Source organism: Paramisgurnus dabryanus, chromosome 3 (genome assembly GCF_030506205.2).
Source record: "Paramisgurnus dabryanus chromosome 3, PD_genome_1.1, whole genome shotgun sequence".
NCBI lineage: Eukaryota > Metazoa > Chordata > Actinopteri > Cypriniformes > Cobitidae > Paramisgurnus > Paramisgurnus dabryanus.
The window spans coordinates 12231685-12255179 of record NC_133339.1 but is presented as its reverse complement, the minus strand read 5'-3'; the positions used below and the strand labels follow the sequence as shown (position 1 = coordinate 12255179).

At 40.0% G+C, this 23495-nt stretch overlaps 1 protein-coding gene across 1 annotated transcript in view; it reads left to right on the top strand.

Annotated features, from left to right (window-relative positions):
- Window positions 1–921: 921 nt before the first annotated feature.
- Window positions 922–23495, top strand: part of LOC135768890 (uncharacterized) — a 34441-nt gene continuing 11867 nt past the window's right edge. Inside the window, exons 1-5 of the mRNA XM_065278251.2 lie at window positions 922–1082; window positions 11859–11947; window positions 12042–12104; window positions 13326–13901; window positions 13976–14572. Coding sequence (XP_065134323.1) covers window positions 11932–11947; window positions 12042–12104; window positions 13326–13901; window positions 13976–14572 — 1252 coding nt within the window. The 5' untranslated portion in view covers window positions 922–1082; window positions 11859–11931. The remainder of the gene's footprint in view (window positions 1083–11858; window positions 11948–12041; window positions 12105–13325; window positions 13902–13975; window positions 14573–23495) is intronic.

Genomic DNA, 23495 nt, shown 5'->3' with positions numbered 1-23495 from the left:
ACGCTGCAAAAGCAGAGCTGCTAAAATTATTAAGGACTCCATTCACCCCAGTAACCATCTTTTCACTTTGCTTTCATCTGGTAAGCGCTTCCGTAGCCTGATGGCTAAAACTGAGAGACTTAGGAGGAGTTTCTTCCCCCAGGCCATCCGGCTACTTAACTCAAAACCAGACTCTTATCGTCATCATGTTCACACTTAATACTCACTTTATCAGTAAGTCATTCGCTACCTCACTTTGACATGCTGAAAGTGTCAACCTGTTTGCACATTTGCCTCTTGTACATTCCTGTGTATCTTAATATTTAAGTATAATACACACATTCACATTGCCTTTTGTACACACCTGTGTATCTTAATATTTAAGATTACTGTGTACCTTCATGCACATTATTTTCCATTCATTATTTAATTCTACAGTATACATCCTTATATCTCTTTACTTTACATTTGTTATTTTCTCTCATATTTTTATTGTTTACTTGCATTCCATTCCTTTTATAGCTATATTTATGTATATTGTTCAACTGTGTTGTTTACTTTAATAATTTGCACTGTCCTTGGAGTGGACCTGAATCACATTTCACTGCTGATTATATATGCTTTATATAATTGTGTATGTGACAAATAAAAAATCTTGAATCTTCAATCTTGAATCTTGATATAGCTCTAATCAATGCATACACATCAGCTTGCATTCTGGTCAGACTAGTTAGTTAAAAGACACATTGACTCGTAAATAAAGGTGTCTGAACTTTGCTCCACAAGAATTTCATTGTGTGTACAGTGAGTCAGTGATAAAGATTTGATCTCAAATCACCATTGGCCATTTGTGCAGTCACATGCTCCGCCCAAGAAAATGCCAGTTACCTTTATACATAAGTACACTGACAGAGAGATATATAAGGCAAAGATGCAGAACAGTAAGGCAATGAAGTTAAGCAAGATCATTGTGAATCTGACGCATTTTCGTCCAGCTTGTGGAGTTTGCTGAGGTTCTAAATATTCTGCCTCACTCCAACATTCAGATCCATTCCTGCTCTTGTGAAAGAATCGTCTACACATGACGACACTTTAACTTACAGGTATTGCTAATTTTTTCTATTTGTAATATACGTCTTTACAGTGGTAATGTCGGTCCTGGTGTGCTGCAGTCCTGCAGATTTTATTTCAAACCCTTCATTACACTGTGTGGCGTTCCTTTGTTCCTGTATTGTAATTAATTACGAAATGTGTATTTTATTTTTAAATTGCTGTGTCGTGTTTTTTGGGACATTCGCAAATTAATGACTTGTTTGAGTCAATTCCTTACAAAGTATTGCAAATAAATGAGTCTTTTGAGTCAGTTCTTAACAAAGCAAATGGGCCAAACGTTTTGAATTGGTTCGCGAATCAGTTTACACATGTACCCATATACGCGTGACCTGTTCGTCGTCTGACACAGTTAAACGCGCGCAACCTCCAGAAATACTGTAGCACAGATTGAAGAAAATCCATCGATGATTGACGTCTGATTCGCTGTATACTGTACTGTATGATGTAAGTGCTTCTCACAACACACAAATGACATAAGATTCTTAACATAAGAAAACTTTGTCTAAAATCAGTTTGTATCATGTAAGTGTATCAAAATGGTTAGGGGGATAGGTCAGCCAAAAATTATATTTTTGATTTACTTACCCCCAAGCTGTCTGAGATGCATATGTCCACATTTTTCAGAAAAACACATTTTCAGTTATTACATTTAGAGAAACCTATCAGTGACTTGATAGGATATTGATAGATATATTGATGTAGGGATTTTCATGTCAAAGTCATGTTTTTCTGTGTTATTATTAGTAGTAGTTAAGGTTAATGAGTGCTGTATTTCAGTGTTTTACTTCTTTGTGTACTTTGTGTATATGAGTTTCGTTGCAAAACGAGATAAATCCATTTTTTAACATTTTTGTCAAAACATGTTTATTATTATGTTGTCATGTTATTATTTTGTTTTATGGTGCTACTTAGCTGTATTTTTTTAAGTTATGAAGGTTTAAATCAAAACAAACCAACTGCAGTTGAATTTATATTAATTGGAATGCACAACCAAAAAACTAGATTTCTGAACAATTAAAAAAACGGTGGTTATCTCATTTTACAATGAAACACTTAATATATATATATATTTTAATAAAGAACCTGTTATTCTCAGTCCTTCATATAGCCTGTGAATTGTTTTTTTTTTTTTTTTGGAGGGTGTGAGAGTAACTGTCCCTCAAAATTCCTGTGCACGCCCCTGGTTTAACACACTGTTCTGATGACAGAAGAGGTGCAACTATGGTAGCTGAGAAGGCCATTCTTTGTGTGTCTTTTTGAAATGTTTTTCGGAGCGTAATGAAATCATTATAGATACATGTTTAATACTGTAAAATACGATGTGGAGTCACTGCCCTTGCCATCCATAAAGACAGCATTCCAACTTGAAATTGCGCAAGCTGTCTCTTTAGTACTGTGTGGTTTATTTACATGTTGCTGCTGATTGGACTGCAAGTTCGGCACACCAACCAAACAAGAGAAAACATATCTCAAACCCTGTTGCACACAAGTGCATATCGTTTCCAGGAAAAATGTCATTTCAGACAACCCGGAAACCTTAGCAAAATGTTGCACACCGGTTTGAACTTGAACATGCCCCAGGTGTGCTTGATTAAACCTGCACTCCGGGACCGACACTGCCCTGGAAATCATTAGACACATCACATAATATTACTTTAAATATAAATGTATTTAAAATCTAAATTACATTAATTCCTTTGCTTTAACAGTTTCACTTTCATTCAAATCACATGGCCATTTCTAGCCATTTTGACCTACCTGGGCAAAATCTCCTTTGGCGTCCCCCCCAAACAAGATAATACAATATTACCAGCCTGATCTTACAAGAATTTGTGCTTATTTTACAAGGTGGCTAATTCGTATAAAAAACAATAATGAAACCTCACCCCTAACCCCAACGTCACAAGGATCAAAGCAAAATCTTAAAAAAAAATGTCGTAAAAATTAATATGAATTAGCCACCTCGTGAAATATGTACGAATTTCCATGATATTAGCGTTGATATTACATACAAAACACATACAAACAAACAACACTAATCATGTGAACAGTCAAATCTTAAATGTGTTAAATTCAACAAAGTGTGAGACAGACAAAGTTTGTTATATGGTTGTATTTCATTCTTGTTTATTTTATTTTATAAGGCATTTACCTATTTCTTTCATGTATTATGATGGACTTTTATTTTGGTGGAGGAATGCGCGCGGGGAAGAGAAAAATAGAGGGAGAGAGGAGTACTTTTCCCTTGTGCTCCGTGTTCTTGTTGAGGCTCTCTGTGCTAACTTGAATAAAAGTTAATAGTTGAGAATACCTTCATCCATCTTCTTATTGAAAAGCATTAACATCTATACTCCACGCCTTACAAAAGCATTTAAATAAAAGATTTAAGAAAGAGCAAAAAAAACTGAGCTACTGTACGCTCTCTGCTATTTCACACAGCATGATTTCTTATTGAGGCAATAATAGACCCCTTCAAGGTTTGTAAACATTGAATGACTATCGGGTGCACGCGCAGCATGGGGTCAAACTGTTCATACCATTTAGCCTTTCTAGTTTAATCTAACAGGGCTGAAAAATGATGACTTACCTGAAATGAAGTGAGCACTACAAACACAAGCCTCTTTGATCGTTGCATTGTCCCAGTCTGCATGTTTAATTGCAGTATTTTTTTTTTGCAAATTTTTTTTTTTTTTGAGATTCTGCAGGAATCACGAAAAACTTAACGGCAGACCTGGTGTGATTTTCAAAGCCCACGACACAAGTAGGCATTCTTGACGATACCGAATAATACGCAACTCAATCTGCTGTAATGACCTTTCTGACCCCAACATGCGCAGTGGGAACCGCCTGTGACGTGAAGCTGTGAAGGGGTCTATACTGCACCAACAAAATGCAGATTGATTGATCTTTGAACTGGGGCCGTTGATGGTGCTGTTAAGCAATAATGTTTATAATGCTTATCTACTAAATTCAGTTAATGATCAGCCAGATAAAATCATTAGGTTTTAAAATACAGGTGAAGTTCACCATACTATCTGAATGACAAATTTACAATCTAATAAATGTTGGGTCAAAAGGGAAACAACCCTGGCATTTGATTAAATTAACACATTTTGTTTTATATTTGACCCAGTAATGCATTAAAACAACCCAGCATTTTGGGTTGAAACTACACGGCATAGTTTAAATAAATTATAACCCAACAGGTTGGGCTTGTCTCTTTTTAACCCAATGCTGGTTTAAAAATAACCCAGCATGAGTGCAGCTTATTTATTCAAAATCATCACTGAGTTACTTCTGTACTATAACTATATATAAACATTCATATTTAACCTGCTTTTATGAACACACTTTCATGTTTAAAAAAATACTTGAATCTGTACTCTTATGGTAATCACTAGATATATAAGATTACAGTCTGAGTAATAGGCTATATTTATTATAGTACAAGACCAACCACAGTTATCATCATAAGGAAAACGAACCATAGTTTTATAAGTATAGTAACCATGTTTTTAGCAGATTAATTGCTATTTGTATTACCATAGTTGTACTACAAATAAAATACACTCACAAGGAGACTAAAGCCCATGAGCAATGTTCTTACTGACTAGCTGACATCGGTTACAGAAACTTAATAATAAAACAACAGAAGCCTTATTTATGCCAGAGATGTAAAAACACTTATTTATAATTATAATATTAAATTGAAAAAAAATCAATGCACAACATACAATATAACAATAAAAAGACTATATATACCTACTTAGACAAGACATCAGACTTAGAAAATACATTTGATGACAGACTTTTGACCTATTTTTTGCTGTCCTGTGTCATCCTGGGAGTTCCCCTTAAATTAATTTTTGCTTTCTTATTCTCAATGGTAATATTTCTTGAATTTGTTTTGTGACGGTCCTGTAAAACACAATGATATGCTGCTTGGAAACCTTTTCATTTGTTATTTGGTTGTTTTCGAGCTGAAATAGACTATTTGTACTTGGCGACATTTGAAAAATTCGGGCATGGATAAAAAAGGATCATGACATGTGCTGCCCTCTGAAATATATCTTGGCAGTGTGTAACTCCTAGAAAACCAAAAATGGATGGAGCTGGAATCAATAACAACATAATCCATCTATTTCCTTTAATTTTGCTGCATCCTAATGATTTTTGGCATAAATGAAAAATCTATCTGTCACGACTGGGAACAGGAATCAGGACGCACTCGCAGGGTTCACATGAAATAAATAACATTTAATATAAAACAGGAAACAAAACACGAGGAGTAAAACAACAGGCAGGTAAGTAAAACAGGAACATCCAACACAGGGAACAGACAGGGTTGTAATGACAATGATCCGGCAATGAGTGTGACACAAACACTGGTATAAATACACAAAGACTAATGACACACAGGTGGAATGAATGATGTGATAATTAACAAGTGTCCAGGTGATGACAATATAGAACAGACACAAAACATGACACGGATCACCGTGACATAACCCCTCCCTCTACGAGTGGCTACTCACATAAACACAAAACAAAAACAAAGTCTGGTAGCGAGAGTCCAAGGGAGGGGTGGAGGGCTTGGGGACCCTAGCGAAGCCAGCAGCCGCCGGGATGAGACCAACAGGAACGGTTGGCCGGACTGCGCCAGGAGAACCGGAGCGATCGCTCCGAGAACCGAGGCAGACGAATTACCCCCCTCCTGGGAATCGCCGATGATCAGCTGCCCCGGAAGTCCTCTCCCATCCCCTCGCGGAAACGGAGACCCTCTCTCGGTAGCCACCCCGGGGAAATGATCGGGCGTGGTCCGTTCCAGGATCCCCCTGCGAGCAGGATGGTGGTCCTCCGAGGGACCGTCGACGACGACTCAACCGTTGGGGGACCGCCTGGGCCGAACCTCCTCCCGCATGCTTGCAGGAGCGAGCGATCGCTCACGGTGGTCCCCAAGAGACATCGGGGCTGATGGGGAATGAACCCCGATGTCACTACTCCCCCTCGACGAAACTCCTGGGGGAGCCGCCCTCCGTGAACCTGCTGCGTCCAGTTTGGCCGGATCATTCTGTCACGACACGGGACGGGAGTCAGGACGCAAACGCAGAGTTCAAAATATAAATAACATTTAATAATAAAATGGGGAAACAAAAACACGAGGAGTAACAGGGTAGCAAAAACATAGTAACATCCAGAACAAGTAACACAGGAAACAGACATGGTAAGCAATGACAATGATCCGGCAATGAGTGTGACAGAAACACTGGTATAAATACACAAAGACTAATGACACACAGGTGGAATGAATGATGTGATAATTAACAAGTGTCCAGGTGATGACAATATAGAACAGACACAAAACATGACACGGATCACCGTGACACTATCATTTTGATCCATGCAATTTTTGGCTTTTTGTTCAAATATACCTGTACAACTTACATCTGATTTTGTGGTCCAGGGTCAGAAATATGTAAGCAATAAGGTACCAGAGGCTGTGCTGTATCGTGAATAAGTAAAGTCTGAAGGTCGTTGTTAGGCCTTAAAGATGAAGAACTAATGACATGCCCCCCTTCTTCACCTGACTTAAACCCTATTGAGAACTTTTGAGCCCTTCTTAAGCAGGACATTTACAGTGAAGATAAACTGTCTGGGAGACTGTGGTTGCGGCTGCACAAAATGTTGATTCTGAACAGATCAAGAAACTGACTGAATTCGTGAATGGAAGGCTTGTGACTGTTATCGAAAAGATGGGTGGCTATATTGGTCACTGAGTTTATTATTATTATTTTTTTATTAAATGTTTATTTGTAAATGTAGAGTTTGTTTATTATTCTCACTTTAACAGGTGAAAAAAAACAAGTGAGATGGGAAAATCTTTGTTTTTCATGTAGTTAAAAATAATAATTAGAATAATTCTGCACACTAATAGTTGCCTTATAATGGTGTACATAGAAAAATTCTCTTAAGAAAGCCAAAATTTCAGTTTTACTACTTAAATGTTCAGGTTTGAGAGTTTGTTAACATTTTGAATTAATCAAGAGCACTGTAGTTGTACAATAACAAAAGTAATCCTCAAAATTACAGCTTGCCTAATAATTTTGCACACAGTGTATTTGAACAACTCCTTTTATTGTGCACACATTAAATATTTGTCTCGTTTCAATCGGATCCACTGTGGTGATATTTAACGCCGTTCTCTTTAGTTGGGGCTCAGCACTATCAGCAGTGTTTTCTGTTGCAGCAAGAATGTCGCTCCAGTCAGAGCTGGAGTGGGACTCATTTTCAGCCCTAGAGTTTGATGTCTTAGACCGGCCCACTTTAGTTCACAACTGACTATTAAAATAATATCATTAAACACTCAGTAGTATAGGTATTTTTCAAATATATAATTTCCTATTCAGTGCAAATGCAGTAGCCTAAACATGTATTATTTTGCCATAATCGTGCAGCCCCACTATAAAACATTTTATTAAACTTATTCAAAAACTAAAGGAAACAAATGTGTTTTCCCCTATATTTCTATTTCTAAAAAATGGTGGGTCTTGAGATTAGCCTACCTGTTGGGTTGGTAACGTTTGGAAACCCCTGATATACAATACACAAGCAAGATTTATCATGTAGCCTATGCACTGGAAACAAATGGAAAAAATCTATATCTTATTTTTACTTAGATCATGTCTATTGCCAAATAACGTAGGCTAAGGTAGGCAAAAAAGAAATCATGAAACATACTTTTGAAAAAAAAAATAGATTTCTTAGAGTTTTGCATAAAGTTTTGCATCAAATAGATTTTTGTTCCTCTTGCAATAAACAATGAATAATGACTATTCATAGAGGATTCATTGTTACATCTATGACTTGGATTTAAAAAAAAATACGATTTGTAAATCTTTTTCCTTTTAGAGGCCGTTCGTATCAAGACACGCTCAAGTTTATTTTATATGTAGACGCGCGGCCGACAAGCGTGATAGACGCGTCTGAAACAAAACTCGTGTTCACAAGTAAGTGCTTTAAAAAGCAGAAGAAAGCGGCACGTCCTGCGTTTTCCATGCGTTTTAGATGTTAATGAACCCTTATGCAAGAATTCTTCCAATAAGTGGTCGGGACTCGGGACACAATCAACTTGGGCATAAAGCGGCGGGGACATCTCTCACCCGCAAATACGCGAATGGGGCTGCTGTGAGTGCTGGCAGCCTAGGGACAGCAACCTTCATCCCGGTGGCATAACAACACCGGTCCTTGTGGCAAAAAAACAGGCCGGCCCACCGGGAATCCTCCCGGTTCTCCCTATGGCCAATCCGGGCCTGGCTCCAGTGCTTTCTTTGTTTTAAGTTTGGCCTCCAGTAGCTCTGTGGTGAACTTTCACAGTTATGTCCACTCACAGACATAATTTCCTTCGATTTGAGACCAGCATCGGACAATCTCTGCACAATTGTGCTGCAAAGGCAGTGTTTTGTGTAAACCTTGGAAGTGCCTGCTGCTTTACAAATTCTCAGCGACATTGTTGCAAGGTAGTTCACACCCATAGGCTCTCTTGTGCACCTGCAACAGTCAAAAACGAGAAAAAAACTTTAACACAACAAGATGTGACACAAATTATAAATAGCTAATGATTTATGTGCCGCTGCGTGATCTACGTACCAAACACATTTAGAGATGTTTTTCTTTTTGGGGTGAAGGTAAAAAGCAGGGGGGGTTAGATGGCAGAAGAGAAATGTACTTCCCCTCTTTTCCTCTATGTCTGAAGTGTAACTGCACTTTAAGCCAGGGGCGGACTGGCCATCTGGCAAACCGGGCAGTTTCCCGGTGGGCCGACGTACTTTTTGGGCCGATACATCTCATACTATTTTTGTCTGAGCAGCCCAGTTAGCGTCTTTTTTTCTAGACAGACCGGCCCACTGACATTTAAGCAGCAGCCCATTGGTTATTTTTTTTAAACGACATTAAGCTGGCCCAATGACTGACCAGCAGTCATCATCCTTTCTTTTCCTAGATAGACCGGCCCACTCACATTTAAGCAGCAGCCCATTGGTTATTTTTTTTAATGACATTAAGCTGGCCCAATCACCGCTTTGGTCTCTGTGCAAGCGAGCGTTCATCGTCGGTCAGTTCACGTGTCAAAACAGAGAGAGAGAGAGAGAGAGAGAGAGAGAGAGAGAGAGAGAGAGAGAGAGAGAGAGAGAGAGAGAGAGAGAGAGAGAGAGAGAGAGAGAGAGAGAGAGAGAGAGAAAACGCAAGGGAGGCGCAGAAAAACTGCGCGACAAACAGAAGCAGGCTCTTCAGGCAGACGCTGCAAAATGTGTTAAAAACACACAAATGTTTTCTGCGGCAGCAAGACCTTCATCTCGCATCGCTGGTGATGATGATGGTGGCGGCGGTGGCACTGTCAGCACCAGCACGCAAAGGGTCAGTGAGGAGAGGGAGAGAGAGACGAGGGAGAAGTGAGTGTATAGTGCCTGCGGTAAGCAGAACTGCTTTCAAAACACAAGTTTAGATGGATACCCCTTGATAAAGCGTCAAAAACACAAAATATGTAATCATACATATCATAAAATATGAAATAATGTAATCACACTAGTTTAGTTCAGTTAATGTAGTGAATACTTTCCTGTAAGTACTGGAAGTAATAATCAGTTTTCAATATTAATGTAAGCAGCACTTGTATTTTGTAATAAGTCAGCAATATAATGGCAAATTTTGCCAATTGCATGAAGCTTGTTTTAGGATTCATAAGTGTGGATTATACAGTTTTATTGCATTAATAAATAACACGTTCTAGCAGTGTTGGTTGTGTCAACTCTCACTCTGTTCTGCTATTAATTGGGTTTAGTGCTTTTATGGAATTGGAGTTGCTATTGCTATACATATTTAAAGGCGTGCAAAGATGGGTGGTATTTGTAATTATACACTGCAAAATTATTTTCAAGAAAAAAAATTCTTAGTATTTTTTTCTTGTTTTCAGTAAAAATATCTAAACATTCTTAAAATAAGATGGTTTTTCTTGATTAGCAAAATGACCCAAGAAAATAAGTCTAGTTTTTAGACCAAACATTTTACATTTAAGTGATTTTGTGCATAAAACAAGCAAAAAAATCTGCCAATGGGGTAAGCAAATTTTTCTTGCATTTAGTGTTTAAGAAAAATGTTCAAGAAATTTTTGCTTAACCCATTGGCAGATTTTTTTGCTTGTTTTATGCACAAAATCACTTAAATTGGATTTTTTTTTTTATTATTTTCTTGGGTCGTTTTGTTCATCAAGAAAAAGCATTTTAACTGTTGAATTTTTAGATATTTTTACTGAAAACAAGACAAAAATACTAAGAACATTTTTTCTTAAATAATTTTTTGCAGAGTATATAGTGTGGGCCGGTTTGGGCCAAAATGCCAGGGCCGAATTTTTGTCCCAGTCCAGCCCTGCTTTAAGCCAGACTTTGTTTACGAGTCCTTTAGGTGTGTTGGGATTAAGCGAATTGGACAGTTTTATGGTGCTGAAATCTTCAGTAGAAATTTGTGTGTGATGCTCCGTTTTATCACGATCCTCTCTTCTCATTGTCTTTACGAGTCCAACGAAAACATTATTTGATGAGGTGAATTCTCTTTCTCTTCTCAGACACCAGGACAAACTTAAAGGTGGATCATTCAGGAATCGCTAATTCACGTAACGCTACATAGCTACTGATCCCATATTTTTGGCCTTTGGAGATTTTGACAGATCGGTAGGAGTCACAGAGAAGTGCATTGAGTTCTGTCTTGGTGATTTGTTTAAAATCAATGCTGCAACCCTTTTCTCTACACCAGTCACTGAAGCATTTCACTGCCCATTGGGTTTGCTCATGGTATTTTTTTCTTCTCAAATCTATCAATGTTACACTTCAGCACTTTAGCATGACGGTTCATATTTGTAGAAGTCTCTACAAATTCTTTCTAAAAAGGGATAGTTCACTTTAAAATGAAAATTCTGTCATCATTTACTCGTCCTCATGTTGTTCTAAACCTGTATGAATTTCTTTTTTCTGATGAACACAAAAGAAGATATTTTGAGAAATGATCGTAAACACACAGCAGTAAGTGACCATAGACTTCCATAGTAGGAAAAAAATATTTTAGAAGTATTGCGATAAATGACTAAGAAAATAATTTGATAAATGATGGTAAGCACACAGTTGACGGTACCCATTAAATTCCATCATATTTCTTTATTCCTACTTTGGTAGTCAATGGTCACTATCTGCTGTGTGTTTACCATCATTTATCAAAATATCTTATTTTGTGTTCATCAGAAAAAAGAAATTCATACAGGTTTAGAACAACATGAGGATGAGTAAATGATGACAGAATTTGCCCTTTAAACCACTCATCCATCGTCATGCCACCTAGCAAATCGAAATTTACTTTAAACATTTTAGCCTTTATAATTTTTACGTTTTTTTCTATGTTTATGTTGATACGTGTGGTTGTTAAGGGTGTTGCTAAGGGCGCAGTGATAAATAGAACCGTTGGGTGAAGCGGTCTTAGCCGTGTTTTATTCTGAATAAAGCACAGCTATTGACCAATCAGAGTCAAGGATTGGAACTAACCGTTTTATAACTACAAATAGTATTTTTCTTGATTTAGTAGTCAAAATCTTACATACAGCACCTTTAAAAACATAACACCTACGATATGCAGGTGCTTTTATCCAAACTTACTGACAGTACATTTTTTATGAACATTTGATTAGTGTGCGTGTACTTGATTAACATTATTGTATTCTCCTACAGAGCACTGAAAAGACAGACTTCAACTTACATGATACAGTAAATAAGATTAAATACAGAGACTGAGAACAGGATTATGTCTGACAGCACAGGTGAGATACACACAACATGTTGTTTTTTATTTATATGTCTTACTGTTATGAAATTCAGAGTTTAATATAAGTGTGATGTTTCGGTTTACTGCAGTGTCTGCTGTTCACAATCCTGCTCACAGGAGAACACGCAGCAATAATTTTGATCCTCCTAACAGTAAGTTTCTACATATAGAGCAACAAACACATGGGGCCCTATTTTAACAATCTAAACGCATTGTCAGATGCATTTGTTTAAAGCAAAGCATTTATTTACTTACCAGGCTACAGGTGCAGCTCTTTGCGCCTTCTAACGTCTCATAATTGATCCTCGTTTATGTCCAAGAGATTCAATAATAAAAATTTACATTCAATCCTTTAATCTTTCATATTTAAAAGCATTGTGCTGCTGTGCATTCATGTATGTGATGAGTAAACCCACGTTGTCGTCCCGCTTATAGGCGCATATTACTAATGCACTCTTTAAATAACAAAAAAAAACATATTGCATCTATTTTAGTTGCCTCAAAATAGCAACACGCCAACAATGCGCCTGAACACACCTCGTTTTCAGACCAGAACGCCCATGGGTGCAAAAGGGGGCGCACATGCATTTGCTATTTAAATAACATGGCGCTAAATGTGAAAATTATCATTGCGCAAAACTAGCAAAAGACACTTGCGTCGCGTATTGCGCTGCATTGTGCCGGGTGTAAGATAGAGCACATGAAGTCATTAGTCATGAAGCCATCTCCTGCTGGAAGATTTTGATTTACATTACAGCTTTTATAACATGTTACATTTATTTTTACAATAGCGAAGTTATCTGCTTGCAAAAACATATCATACAGTTGCTGCCCATTTTTTATTTTTTAATAATGATGTTTCGTCCTTACATTTCCGTGGGATTGAGAAAGTAAATGTGCCACCTAGAGAAGGTGATATTGAATTACTCCTATAGAGATGTGAATCATTTTGGATTTTCACCCTCCAAACACTTATGGGTATAAATGATGAAGCATTATTAAATGTGATGTTATAATCTTTGCTATATTAATTTATGATTGTGGTTTTAATTTTGTGATGTGTTGTTAACGATGTGTTCATTCAGTCATTTTGTTTGGTCATTAATGATTCTTCATTGTGATTGGTCATGTTATATTTTAAATACAATGTAGTTTGTAAAGTGTGTTGATGCCTGATGAAGGCATGCAATTGAGACGTTGCTAATAAAGAAATGTTGATGTTTTTGCAAGCAGATAGTGTGCAGGATTCTCTTTGTTTGTGTCTGTATTTGGACTTTATTGTCCTTCTCTCCTACGCACACATCTATCACCTACAGGTGTGCAAATGTTTATTTGTAAATACTATAGCAAAGTAAACACAATTTCTATTATAGTGAGAATTATTCTGCTGGGTAAAGATGTGTCAGCAAACAGTGGAGTGGGAAACTTCATGTTGGGAAGATCAGCGTTTGATAGTGAAGCTCCTCCAGATGATCATCAGATTGAGAGAGTCAGAGGAAAAGACATGATGATCATCAACTGTCCTCATCTGCTCCAGCTGAACCTCTCATATCACCAGATCATACAGACAGTGAAAGAGTGTGTGGATCTGTCTCATCCAGGACCTCATCTCATCCTTCTCATCTTTAAACCTGATGACTGTTCAAGAGAAGATCAAGAGCATGTGGAGATCATACTCAACTCTTTCTCTGATAGTGTTTATCAACACACACTGGTGCTCACAACACACGACTCACACACTGAGGAACAAACTGAAGTCAATGACAACATACAGAAAATCATTAAAAAATGCTTTAGCAGACACTACAGACTGGAGAGAAACAGCTCTCCTGATGATCTTAAAGAGACATTTAGAGACATTGTCAAATCAAATGATGGCAGTTATCTGATTTATGATGAATATGAAGATGCACAGCGATTCACAATGAAGCAGGAGACAGATGAAAGAGGTGAGTGTGAACATTTTGCAAAAAAAATAAACACAAACATTGAGAAGTTAACTTTAATCTTTCTTTACAAACAGTTTCAGAGGATGTAAAACTGAACTTGGTTCTGTGTGGAAGTGACAGAAGATTAAAAAGCTTAATTTCAAAGCTGATGATGAAGGAGAGCAGCAGAAGATCAGTGATGAGATCAGACTTCATGAGGAGAGAGATGGAGGTGTGTGGACGTCTGATCAATCTGATGGAGCTTCCAGCTCTGAGTCGACTCTCAGAAGATGAAGTGATGCGCCAGACTTTCAGCTGTTTGTCTCTTTGTGATCCTGGAGTTCATGTGTTTCTCATCATTGTTCCTGATGGTCCACTGACTGATGGAGACAAAGAAGAAATGCAGGCGATCCAAAGATTATTTGACTCTGGAGAAAACTTTGTGGTGATTTTTACATCCGAGTTCACCATTGACAGAAGTGTAACAGATACTCAAACATTCAGCAGAGAAACTCAGAGTCTGATCAGTCTCTTTGGGGGAAGACACAGAGTCTTGATATTGAAGGAAGATGAAAAATCCAGACAGATTCCCGATCTTCTGGATTATTTTGAAGACATAAAGACTGAACCTTATTCACTCCAGATGTATGTCAACAAAATCAAGCAATTAGAGCAGAAGATTCAATCCGATGGTAAGTGATTTGCCAATCTCACATTAATCTTGAGTATCTGCACATTAAAGGTATAAAAGTTGTAACTGAACAATACAACGTCACCCATTCGCTACGTTCATTTTCGAAACTGGCAAGTTGAAACTAAAAACCTGGATTGGATTTTGACTGGGCAAAAGTCGATTAATATTTCTGCAGCCGTCTTGACAAGTGAACGTTAGCTACTATCTTCTAGCTTTGTTGCTAAGTTAAGCAAAACATGATAAGAATATCATGTCATGTCTGTTTTAAAAAATATGTATGTGTGGATTCTTTGAAGTCGCAGGGCACACATTCGCTGTGAGACACACACACATTTCAGTGAGTGTGTGAACTGACTGAAATGCATGTGTCTCGCAGAGCAAACAGAAATAAGTTACAGTAACAGAATTATTACACTTATTTTTTGGTGCTGTCTTGACGTTTTTAAACTTTTTTTCCCCTTTTGTTGATGTCTTGAATCCGGGATCACATCTTACTTGGTGAAATCTCTGCGACATATTATATATGGTGGGGACATGGACCAGCTTGCTGAGCTGGTGGGGCCCTGGCGAGCTGGTGGACCACAATATATTGTAACATATTAAAAGTTGCCTGTTTATTCTGCATGTTTTATGTTTTGACCTATGGCTACATATATTCTATATGGTGGACTAGGGGTGTGCATTGGCACTGCCCTCACAATTCAATTCAATTACGATTCAACAGGTAACGATTCAATTCAATTCGATTCTACGATGCATTGCGATGCATCAGAATTCTACTGTACACAACAAGGCAAATTTTTAATCAGTCAAGTAGTAAAGTCAAGTGCAACTATTCTCAACAAAAACGGAAGCTTAGGAGCTTTAAGACAATGACAATTATATACCTGAGATGAGAATTTTACACACAGCGTAAGTCTTGTCTAGTTTCCCATTAACTTCATAGAATCCGAAATGTGCCCATATGTCCACTTTCCATATAAGGGTGCGTTTTTATTTACCCATCTATCACGGTCATCTCTCTCCGCCTCAGCCGTTTCGATTGTTGTTGTTATGCCCCCGGAAGTAATTGAAACTTCACAACTTTATTGTCCACTCGAGGCCAGAAAATAAACAGTTACATAATCGATTATGGCACTTTGCTGCATCGATGCTGAATCGTGCATGCCCGCATTGCGATGCATTGCCGAATCGATTATTGTTGACACCCCTATGGTGGACGTGATACCACCAACTAAGATGTGATCCTGGATCAAAACAATTGTTGGTCCGGGATCAACATTTTCATTAACCAATCAGATTGCAGGCATAAGATTAGTGTGCATGTTAGATTTTGGTTTAGGATTGGGTTAGGGGGTTTTAAGAAATACTCCTCAAACTATTATTTTACACTAATCTGAGGGCTTAAAAATGTTTAGGGTTTGAGTTAAGGGTAGCTTGTTGTATCTTTGATTAAAACGTTGATCCAGGATCAACAATAAATGTTGATACGGGATCATATCTTACTCTGTGAAGTCTCTGCGACATAATATATGGTGGGAACATGGACCAGCTTGGGTGTGCTGGCGGGGACCTGGTCAAGCTGAGGACCTGGGCAAACTGGTGGACCAGCTTGGCTGAGCTGGTGGACCAGCGAATGACCAGCTTTGATCATCTATTCCCCAGCTTTGACCATCTATTCCCCAGCTTGGACCAGCTAATGACCAGCTTGGACCAGCTTAAACCAGCTACCAGCTTAAGCTGGTATAAGCTGTTTTTTCCAGCAGGGTAAAGAAGAGAAAATCATACAGTATATGTTTGGGTGTCAGGTGGATAATTCTTTATAGGATTCTGTGACGTTAGAGCTGATCTGTTCATCTCTACTAGTTTAAACAGTAATATTTAAATGTAACACACTTGAAGGAAATAGCAAGCGTGTGATTTGGTTGGGTTCTTTTATTCAGCCAGCATCATTTGCTACAGCTCCGTATCACACAGTACAACAAAACATAACACTGCCAGTCTCATCAACAACTCTCACTCTTCGGGTTTTTCCCCGGGGATTTTCTCTGGCTTACTGCCACACACTGGACAACCATTGCATTGCTGCATACTACAAATATACATGCATGTGCTGAATAATTAACTAACCAATTTTTAATCAAATAACTATCAAATAGAAATGACAAAACTATTATGGGGGGGGTCTAACTTTTAACTACAAATTATATTTAATAGTTTTTCCCACATTCTCCCCCACAAAACAGAATGTAGTCCCGACATTCTCAGAATACATTACTGGGTCTCCAGCCTTAAATCATTTCTGTGGAAGGAGTCAGTGATACAATAGTTTCAGTACTCGTGCTATATAGTCACTCAACACACAACATATATCTCCTTTTCATGCAGTGTGTTTGCAGCAGACATCATTGTGCACCATGATTTTCCACCACCATCACTGTTAATCAACAGGAATCTGTACTGTCACTGAAGGAATTTAACCTTGCACCATAGAAGCAATTTACTTTGTGTTTCCTACCAGAATGTTATGGCTACTTTCCTCTTTAAACAAAACATAAAAAAAATATAAACTTAATCTTATTTAGATCTCAATTTAACTGTGTTAGCAGTTGAACTAGAACTTCTAATTTAACTTTTTAGTATTTTAACTAGAACTCAGTACTATGATTTAAATCAATTTACCCTTCTACAATACTAGGCTGACCTAGAGTATGGTAAGTAAACATTTTCTTTTGTTTTCTATTTCTCAAAGGATATACTCTCTTGTAGACAGGTTGTGAAGGAGCTTCCCCATCACTTTCTCCAGCATCATCAGTTTCTCCAGCCTCTCCTCCAGATGATGACACATCATCTTCTACCTGTTCTGCTCCTCGTTCATGTTCCATTTCTGGTTCTGCATCGTTCAGCATCATTGTGTCTTCTGAATGAGGTTCTGGACGTTTTGACTGTAGACCATTTCGGACGCCCCGACTCGCCTCGTCGACTGGCACTCCAACCAGGCATCTCCAATCATCCTCACTCTCTGAACTGTCATAGAATGTTTGCTTTTTCTGTGTCAAAGTTTTTCCAGCTTTTTCTCTTGTTTTGTTTTCTTTTTCAGGTCTTCCAGGTAGGTATTCTTTCTCTACAGGTAAGAAGTCACATGGTAACAATAGGTTCCTGTGTAATATTCTTGTTTTCCCTTTCCCATGTACAGGTTGAACTTCATATACTGGACTATCCTGGTACTTTCTCTTGGTAATGACATAAACTTGTTCTTCCCAAAATGACCGAAGCTTTCCAGGTCCACCTTTTTCCTTGAAATTCCGAACAAGTACTCTGTTCCCAGGGATTAGTTCAGCTCCATGTACTTTCTTATCATACAGAGCTTTACCTCTTTCCTTCTCTTTGTGTGACACTTCTGAGGCTAACTTGTACGCTTCTGTCATTCTCTTCCTCCAGTTCTCTGCATAGTCATGGTAAGAGGAACCCTGGTCCTTTGCTGGTACACCGAACATGATATCAATAGGCAGTCTGGGAGTACGGCCGAACAGGAGATAATAGGGCGCAAACCCCGTCGCCTCACTTTTCGTACAGTTGTACGCATTCACAACTTTTGCGAGTGATGTTTTCCAGTCGGCTTTGGCGGCTTCTGGTAAGGTCCTTAGCATGGCTAACAATGTTCGATTGAACCGCTCGACTTGACCGTTCCCCTGTGGGTGATACGGTGTCGTATGGGAGCCTTGCACACCACTGTACTCTTGCAGCTTTGCAAACAGCTTGTTATCAAACTCCCGGCCTTGGTCATGATGCAGTTTTGTCAGGAACCCAAATTTCAAAACAAAGTCCCAGAACACCTTCTCAGCTGCTGTCTTGGCACTCTTGTTTCTGCATGCATACGCCTGCGCGAAGCGCGTAAAGTGATCCATCACCACTAAGATGTATTCATAACCCCCCTTACACTTCTCTAAATGCAAAAAGTCAATAGAGACCAGCTCAAAGGGGTAAGTGGTGGTGATGTTTATCAAAGGAGCTCGGGTCACTTTGTTTGGACGCTTGCTTCTCAAGCAACTACAGACGTGTGTGACAAAGTGTTCCACTTCCTTTTGCATGTGGGGCCAATAAAACCTATCTCTGATCAGGTTTAGCACCCTTTCGGTTCCCAGGTGCCCCATGTCTTTGTGCAACTCCTTATAAACAAGTTCATGGTATCTCCTAGGCAGTACCAGCTGATGACGAGTTGCTGTTTCCCGAAACAGGAGACCATGCTCATCCAGGTATAGTTTTTCTCGTTCCCTCATTAGTCCCCGACTTCTGTTCTTAGGCCACTTGTTCGATCTGAGGCATGCTAAAACTTCTCGGATTTCAGGGTCTTCTTCCTGGGCTTTTCTTAGTGCGTCCTTGGGGATTTCTACCACTGAAGTGAACAGTTCCTCCTCCTGTTCTTCTGACAATGCAGTTTCAATTGTAAGTGGACACAACCATGGCCCTCTCTCCTGACTCTGTACCACCGCTGACTGAGATATGCTGACGATGGTTTCAGGGTGCACTTCTTCTGAACAGGTGTCCATGTACTGTTCCATGTGCAGCGGCATACGCGACAAGCCATCCGCGTCCCCATTTGACTTTCCTGGACGGTATTTGATGGTGAATCGAAAATCAGCTAGTTCTGACACCCATCTGTACGTTGTGGCATTTAACTTAGCTGTTGACATCACATACGTGAGAGGGTTATTATCCGTATACACGGTGAATGATGGTGCATGGAAGAGATAGTCCCTAAACCGCTCACATATAGCCCACTTCATGGCCAGAAACTCCAACTTTCCTGAGTGAAGATGGTAATTTTTCTCAGGAGGGGTCAGGGTTCTTGACGCGTACGCTATTACTACTAACTTGCCTTTTTGCCTTTGATAGAGCACCGCACCAAGGCCTTCCTGTGAAGCGTCGCAATGAAGTACAAAGGGTTCATCCAGGTCTGGATATCCCAGCACCGGTGGATTAGATAAGTAGTCAATTAACTCACAGAGGACTTTTTGATGTTCATCTGTCCATGTAACTGGATGTGACGACGCAAACTGTCCTTGGCTCTTTTTCCCCTTTCCTCTCCGCATCATCTGTCCTTTCTCCTTTGGTGTTTTCTTTTCAGCGAGTAGCAGATAAAGGGGTGCGGCCTTGCGGGAAAAGTTCTCGATTTATGACCGGTAGTAGGAGAGAAATCCTAATAACTTTCTCACATCACCAACTGTTTTTGGGGTTCTTTCCTTAAGTGCTTGGACAGGAGCGATGTCAGCCGGGTCCATCGTGTAGCCATCTTTGGTCACCAGCCTCCCTAGGAATCGTACCTGATTTCGGAACACTTCACATTTTCGAGGCGTTAGCTTGACACCATGATTCTGATAACACTGCAGCACTTTTCTAATGTCTCGAAGATGATCCTCAAATGTTTTTGAATGGACTAAGTTGTCATCTAAATATGGTTGACATACCTCATCACGCAGTTCCCTCAGGCAGTCCTCCATGCTCCTTTGGAACTCGGCGGGAGCATTAGATAATCCGAAGGGGACCCTCACCCATTCATATAGCCCCCACGGTGTTATGAACGCAGTGAGAGGCCGGCTGGATTCCTCTACAAACCCTTGGTGATAGGCTTTGCCTTGATCAAGGACTGAGAACCAGGCGTTGCCAGCCAAGCTGTCGAGCATGTCCTGTATGCGGGGAATAGGGTGTCTATCTGGAATGGATTTTTTATTCAACTCCCGATAGTCACAGCAGAGGCGGAGGGTTCCATCTTTCTTACGCACACAGACCACCGGTGAAGAATACGGTGACTTGGATTTAGTAATCCACCCCTTGTTCAACAGATCCTCCAGGTATTCTTTGACCTCTCGGCGCAGTGGCTTAGGGACAGACATGTATGTGTGCTTCACAAATGTGGTGTCATTGAGTCGAATTTTTAGCTGGAGAGATGGAATACATCCTACATCGCTGTCATCACGAGAAAAAGCGCCACTCTCCTCTCTTAGAAGTTGCTTCACTTTCTGCTGCTGTTCAGGTGTTAGGTGATCAACGCATACAGGAGGGTCCCAAAGGTTTTCCTTTTGAACTATTAACGTTGTATTTACGTTTTCTGTAGGTTGGCTAACTCGTTCACTGTCTTTAAAGAACAGGCTTTGGGTGGTGTGTGTCACAGTTGAGCATGCATTCTCTTTCTGGGCTGTTACCGGTCTCATCTCAGCAGGGTAGATGGCTTTTACTCGCTGTATGTGGCCCAGAGCTGCTCGTGGAGGCAGTTTGATGTCATGAGTAGTTTCATTGATCACAGGAATACAGATACGTGAACAGGTCCCTCTCTGGAGGTGGACAATGTTTTCCTCCACCCTCAGTCCTTCTGGCCACTTCGCACACTCATCCGGTACAAAAAGAGCATCTTGTTCAGATAACAAAGGGCCCGTTTTAATGCAACATTTGACTGCTCTGACCTGTTTGGCTGGAATTTTCGTTACTGACCTTCCTACTTTTGCTATTCCATCGCTGAACCCTTCGCCTTGGTTTTTCACTAAGTTAAGCAAAACCTCTGCTTTCTTGCAATCACAGGACAGTGCAGTACTCAAGGCTTTGGTCTTTATATTAGTAGGTCGCTCTACACCACTGTTCAACAAGTACTCGATGACATTGTATCCAATGATGGGCTCCTCAGCCACCTCATCATCATCACATACCAATACCGGTACCTCCAATTCCAACGGTGTGGCTTTGTCTGTTCCCAGCTTGAACGTCACTTCAACCCAGCTTTCGAATGGGATCACTGTTTGATTCACTGCTCGACCAGTAAGTGTTCCAGGACCTAGGATCTCTTCGAGACTGCGTAGTTTTGTGTGTGGGAGGTGTTCTTTTCTCCACTTTTCATTCATGAGACAGACTTGTGAGCCGGTATCCCATAGCGCTTTCGTCGCTACACCATCAAAGAAACAATTCACCATACATTTCTCTCCAATCAAATTCAATAACTGTGCATTGTGCTTGGTGGTCAGCAGATTTGTAGTTATGGATTTGATATGCTGCAGGGGGCTCTCCTTTCGCTTGGCTGCTTCCTGAGCTTCCAGCTGCTTTATAGTGTCAAACAGGATTTCACATTGATGTTCTGACCCTGGTAATGATGTTGTGTGAGTTGTTACTGCCATACTGCTTGCTGAGTGTCCTCTTTCTGTTCTTCCTGCAGGTGGTCCCCTGCACCCTCTGGAGAGATGTCCGCTTTGGCCACATTTGAAACAATGATCACATTGGTCACCTTTGCCTTGTTCTTGACACCCACGGCATCCACGCTTTCTTTCTCGAGGCTGCACAGGACGGTAAGTACTCATCACTCTCCTCATTTCTCCGATCTCCACCCTCAGCTGTTTGACGACCTCATAGAGCTCAGAGTCTTTCTTCTCCATGGTCTGTGGGGTTTTCAAAGCTTTTACTTGTGTGTGTGTGGATTCTTTTCCCCCAACAGCATGACCTGTTCTCTCTTGACTGTGATGTGGTGCTGCTGGAACTTCAGTGATTTTTGTTTCTTTAATGTTGGCATTTTTCTTGAACTTTTGCTGTCGTTCCCACTCAAGACTCGCAGCTTCGTTCATTGCTGTGATGAGAACCTCATCTGTGGTTGTAGGATCATCAAGGCAGGTTTTAAGCTGATACTTAATGTGGTCATTTAATAATCCTGTTCCTAGTGCGCGCAGGAATCTTCTCTGTATGAGATCGCGGCTGTACGGTTCTTCTCCATCCGGTTCTCGAACAGCGGCTAAAAGTCTTTCCTTCAACTCAATGGCACGAAATAGGAAGTTTTGTGGTGACTCGCGACCCTCTTGAGTGATGTTTATCAGCCGATGATACAGATCTGTGGAGCTTTCTTCTTTATAATGGCCTTTTAAAATTGTGCGTAGCTGAGAAAGGGTTAAATCTGTCTTGATCTCCAGCATATCACGCAAGCTCATACCTGGACTGATTGCTCTTATCACTGCATCAATTATCTCCGACTCTCTGTGTCCCTTGTTCACTCCAGCTTCAATTTGGTGCATCAAGTTGTTGTATGACAGTTTATCCTTCTGACCTCTCTCTCCAATTTGGCCATTTATCTTAAAATCACGCCGGATGGTGACTTCAGGAACTGCATGATGATGGGAAAACACAGGGGGACTTGACACATCAGGAACTTTCAAACTCAGGCGATGGATTTCGTTTTTTAGCACATTTGTCGACAATTCAAACTGATGCTGCAATTGTGTGTACTGTCTCTTTAAATGCGCGAGCTCCGCGGAATTTCCGTCGGCGTCACCATCTTGTGCAGCGCCGTCATTACGTTGTGCTATTCCGTTAGAAAACGCCAACAAATCCTCCAAATATTTACAGGCTACATCATCATCTTCTGTCTCTGTTACACTTTCTACTGATTCACTTATTAATCTGATCAGCGAGTGCCGTTTGGCTTGTCCCTCCACAGACAGTTTTGCATACACACACACCTCGTTCAGCTGATCGAGCCGCAACCGGAGCAGCGCGGCGCCCAGCTGATCTTGCAGTTGCTCCGTGTCCATCCTCAGCGTCTTCGTAGACAACTCACTCAAAACGGCACAGCTGATCCCATCCCTCGTCGCCAGTATTTTGTAACACACTTGAAGGAAATAGCAAGCGTGTGATTTGGTTGGGTTCTTTTATTCAGCCAGCATCATTTGCTACAGCTCCGTATCACACAGTACAACAAAACATAACACTGCCAGTCTCATCAACAACTCTCACTCTTCGGGTTTTTCCCCGGGGATTTTCTCTGGCTTACTGCCACACACTGGACAACCATTGCATTGCTGCATACTACAAATATACATGCATGTGCTGAATAATTAACTAACCAATTTTTAATCAAATAACTATCAAATAGAAATGACAAAACTATTATG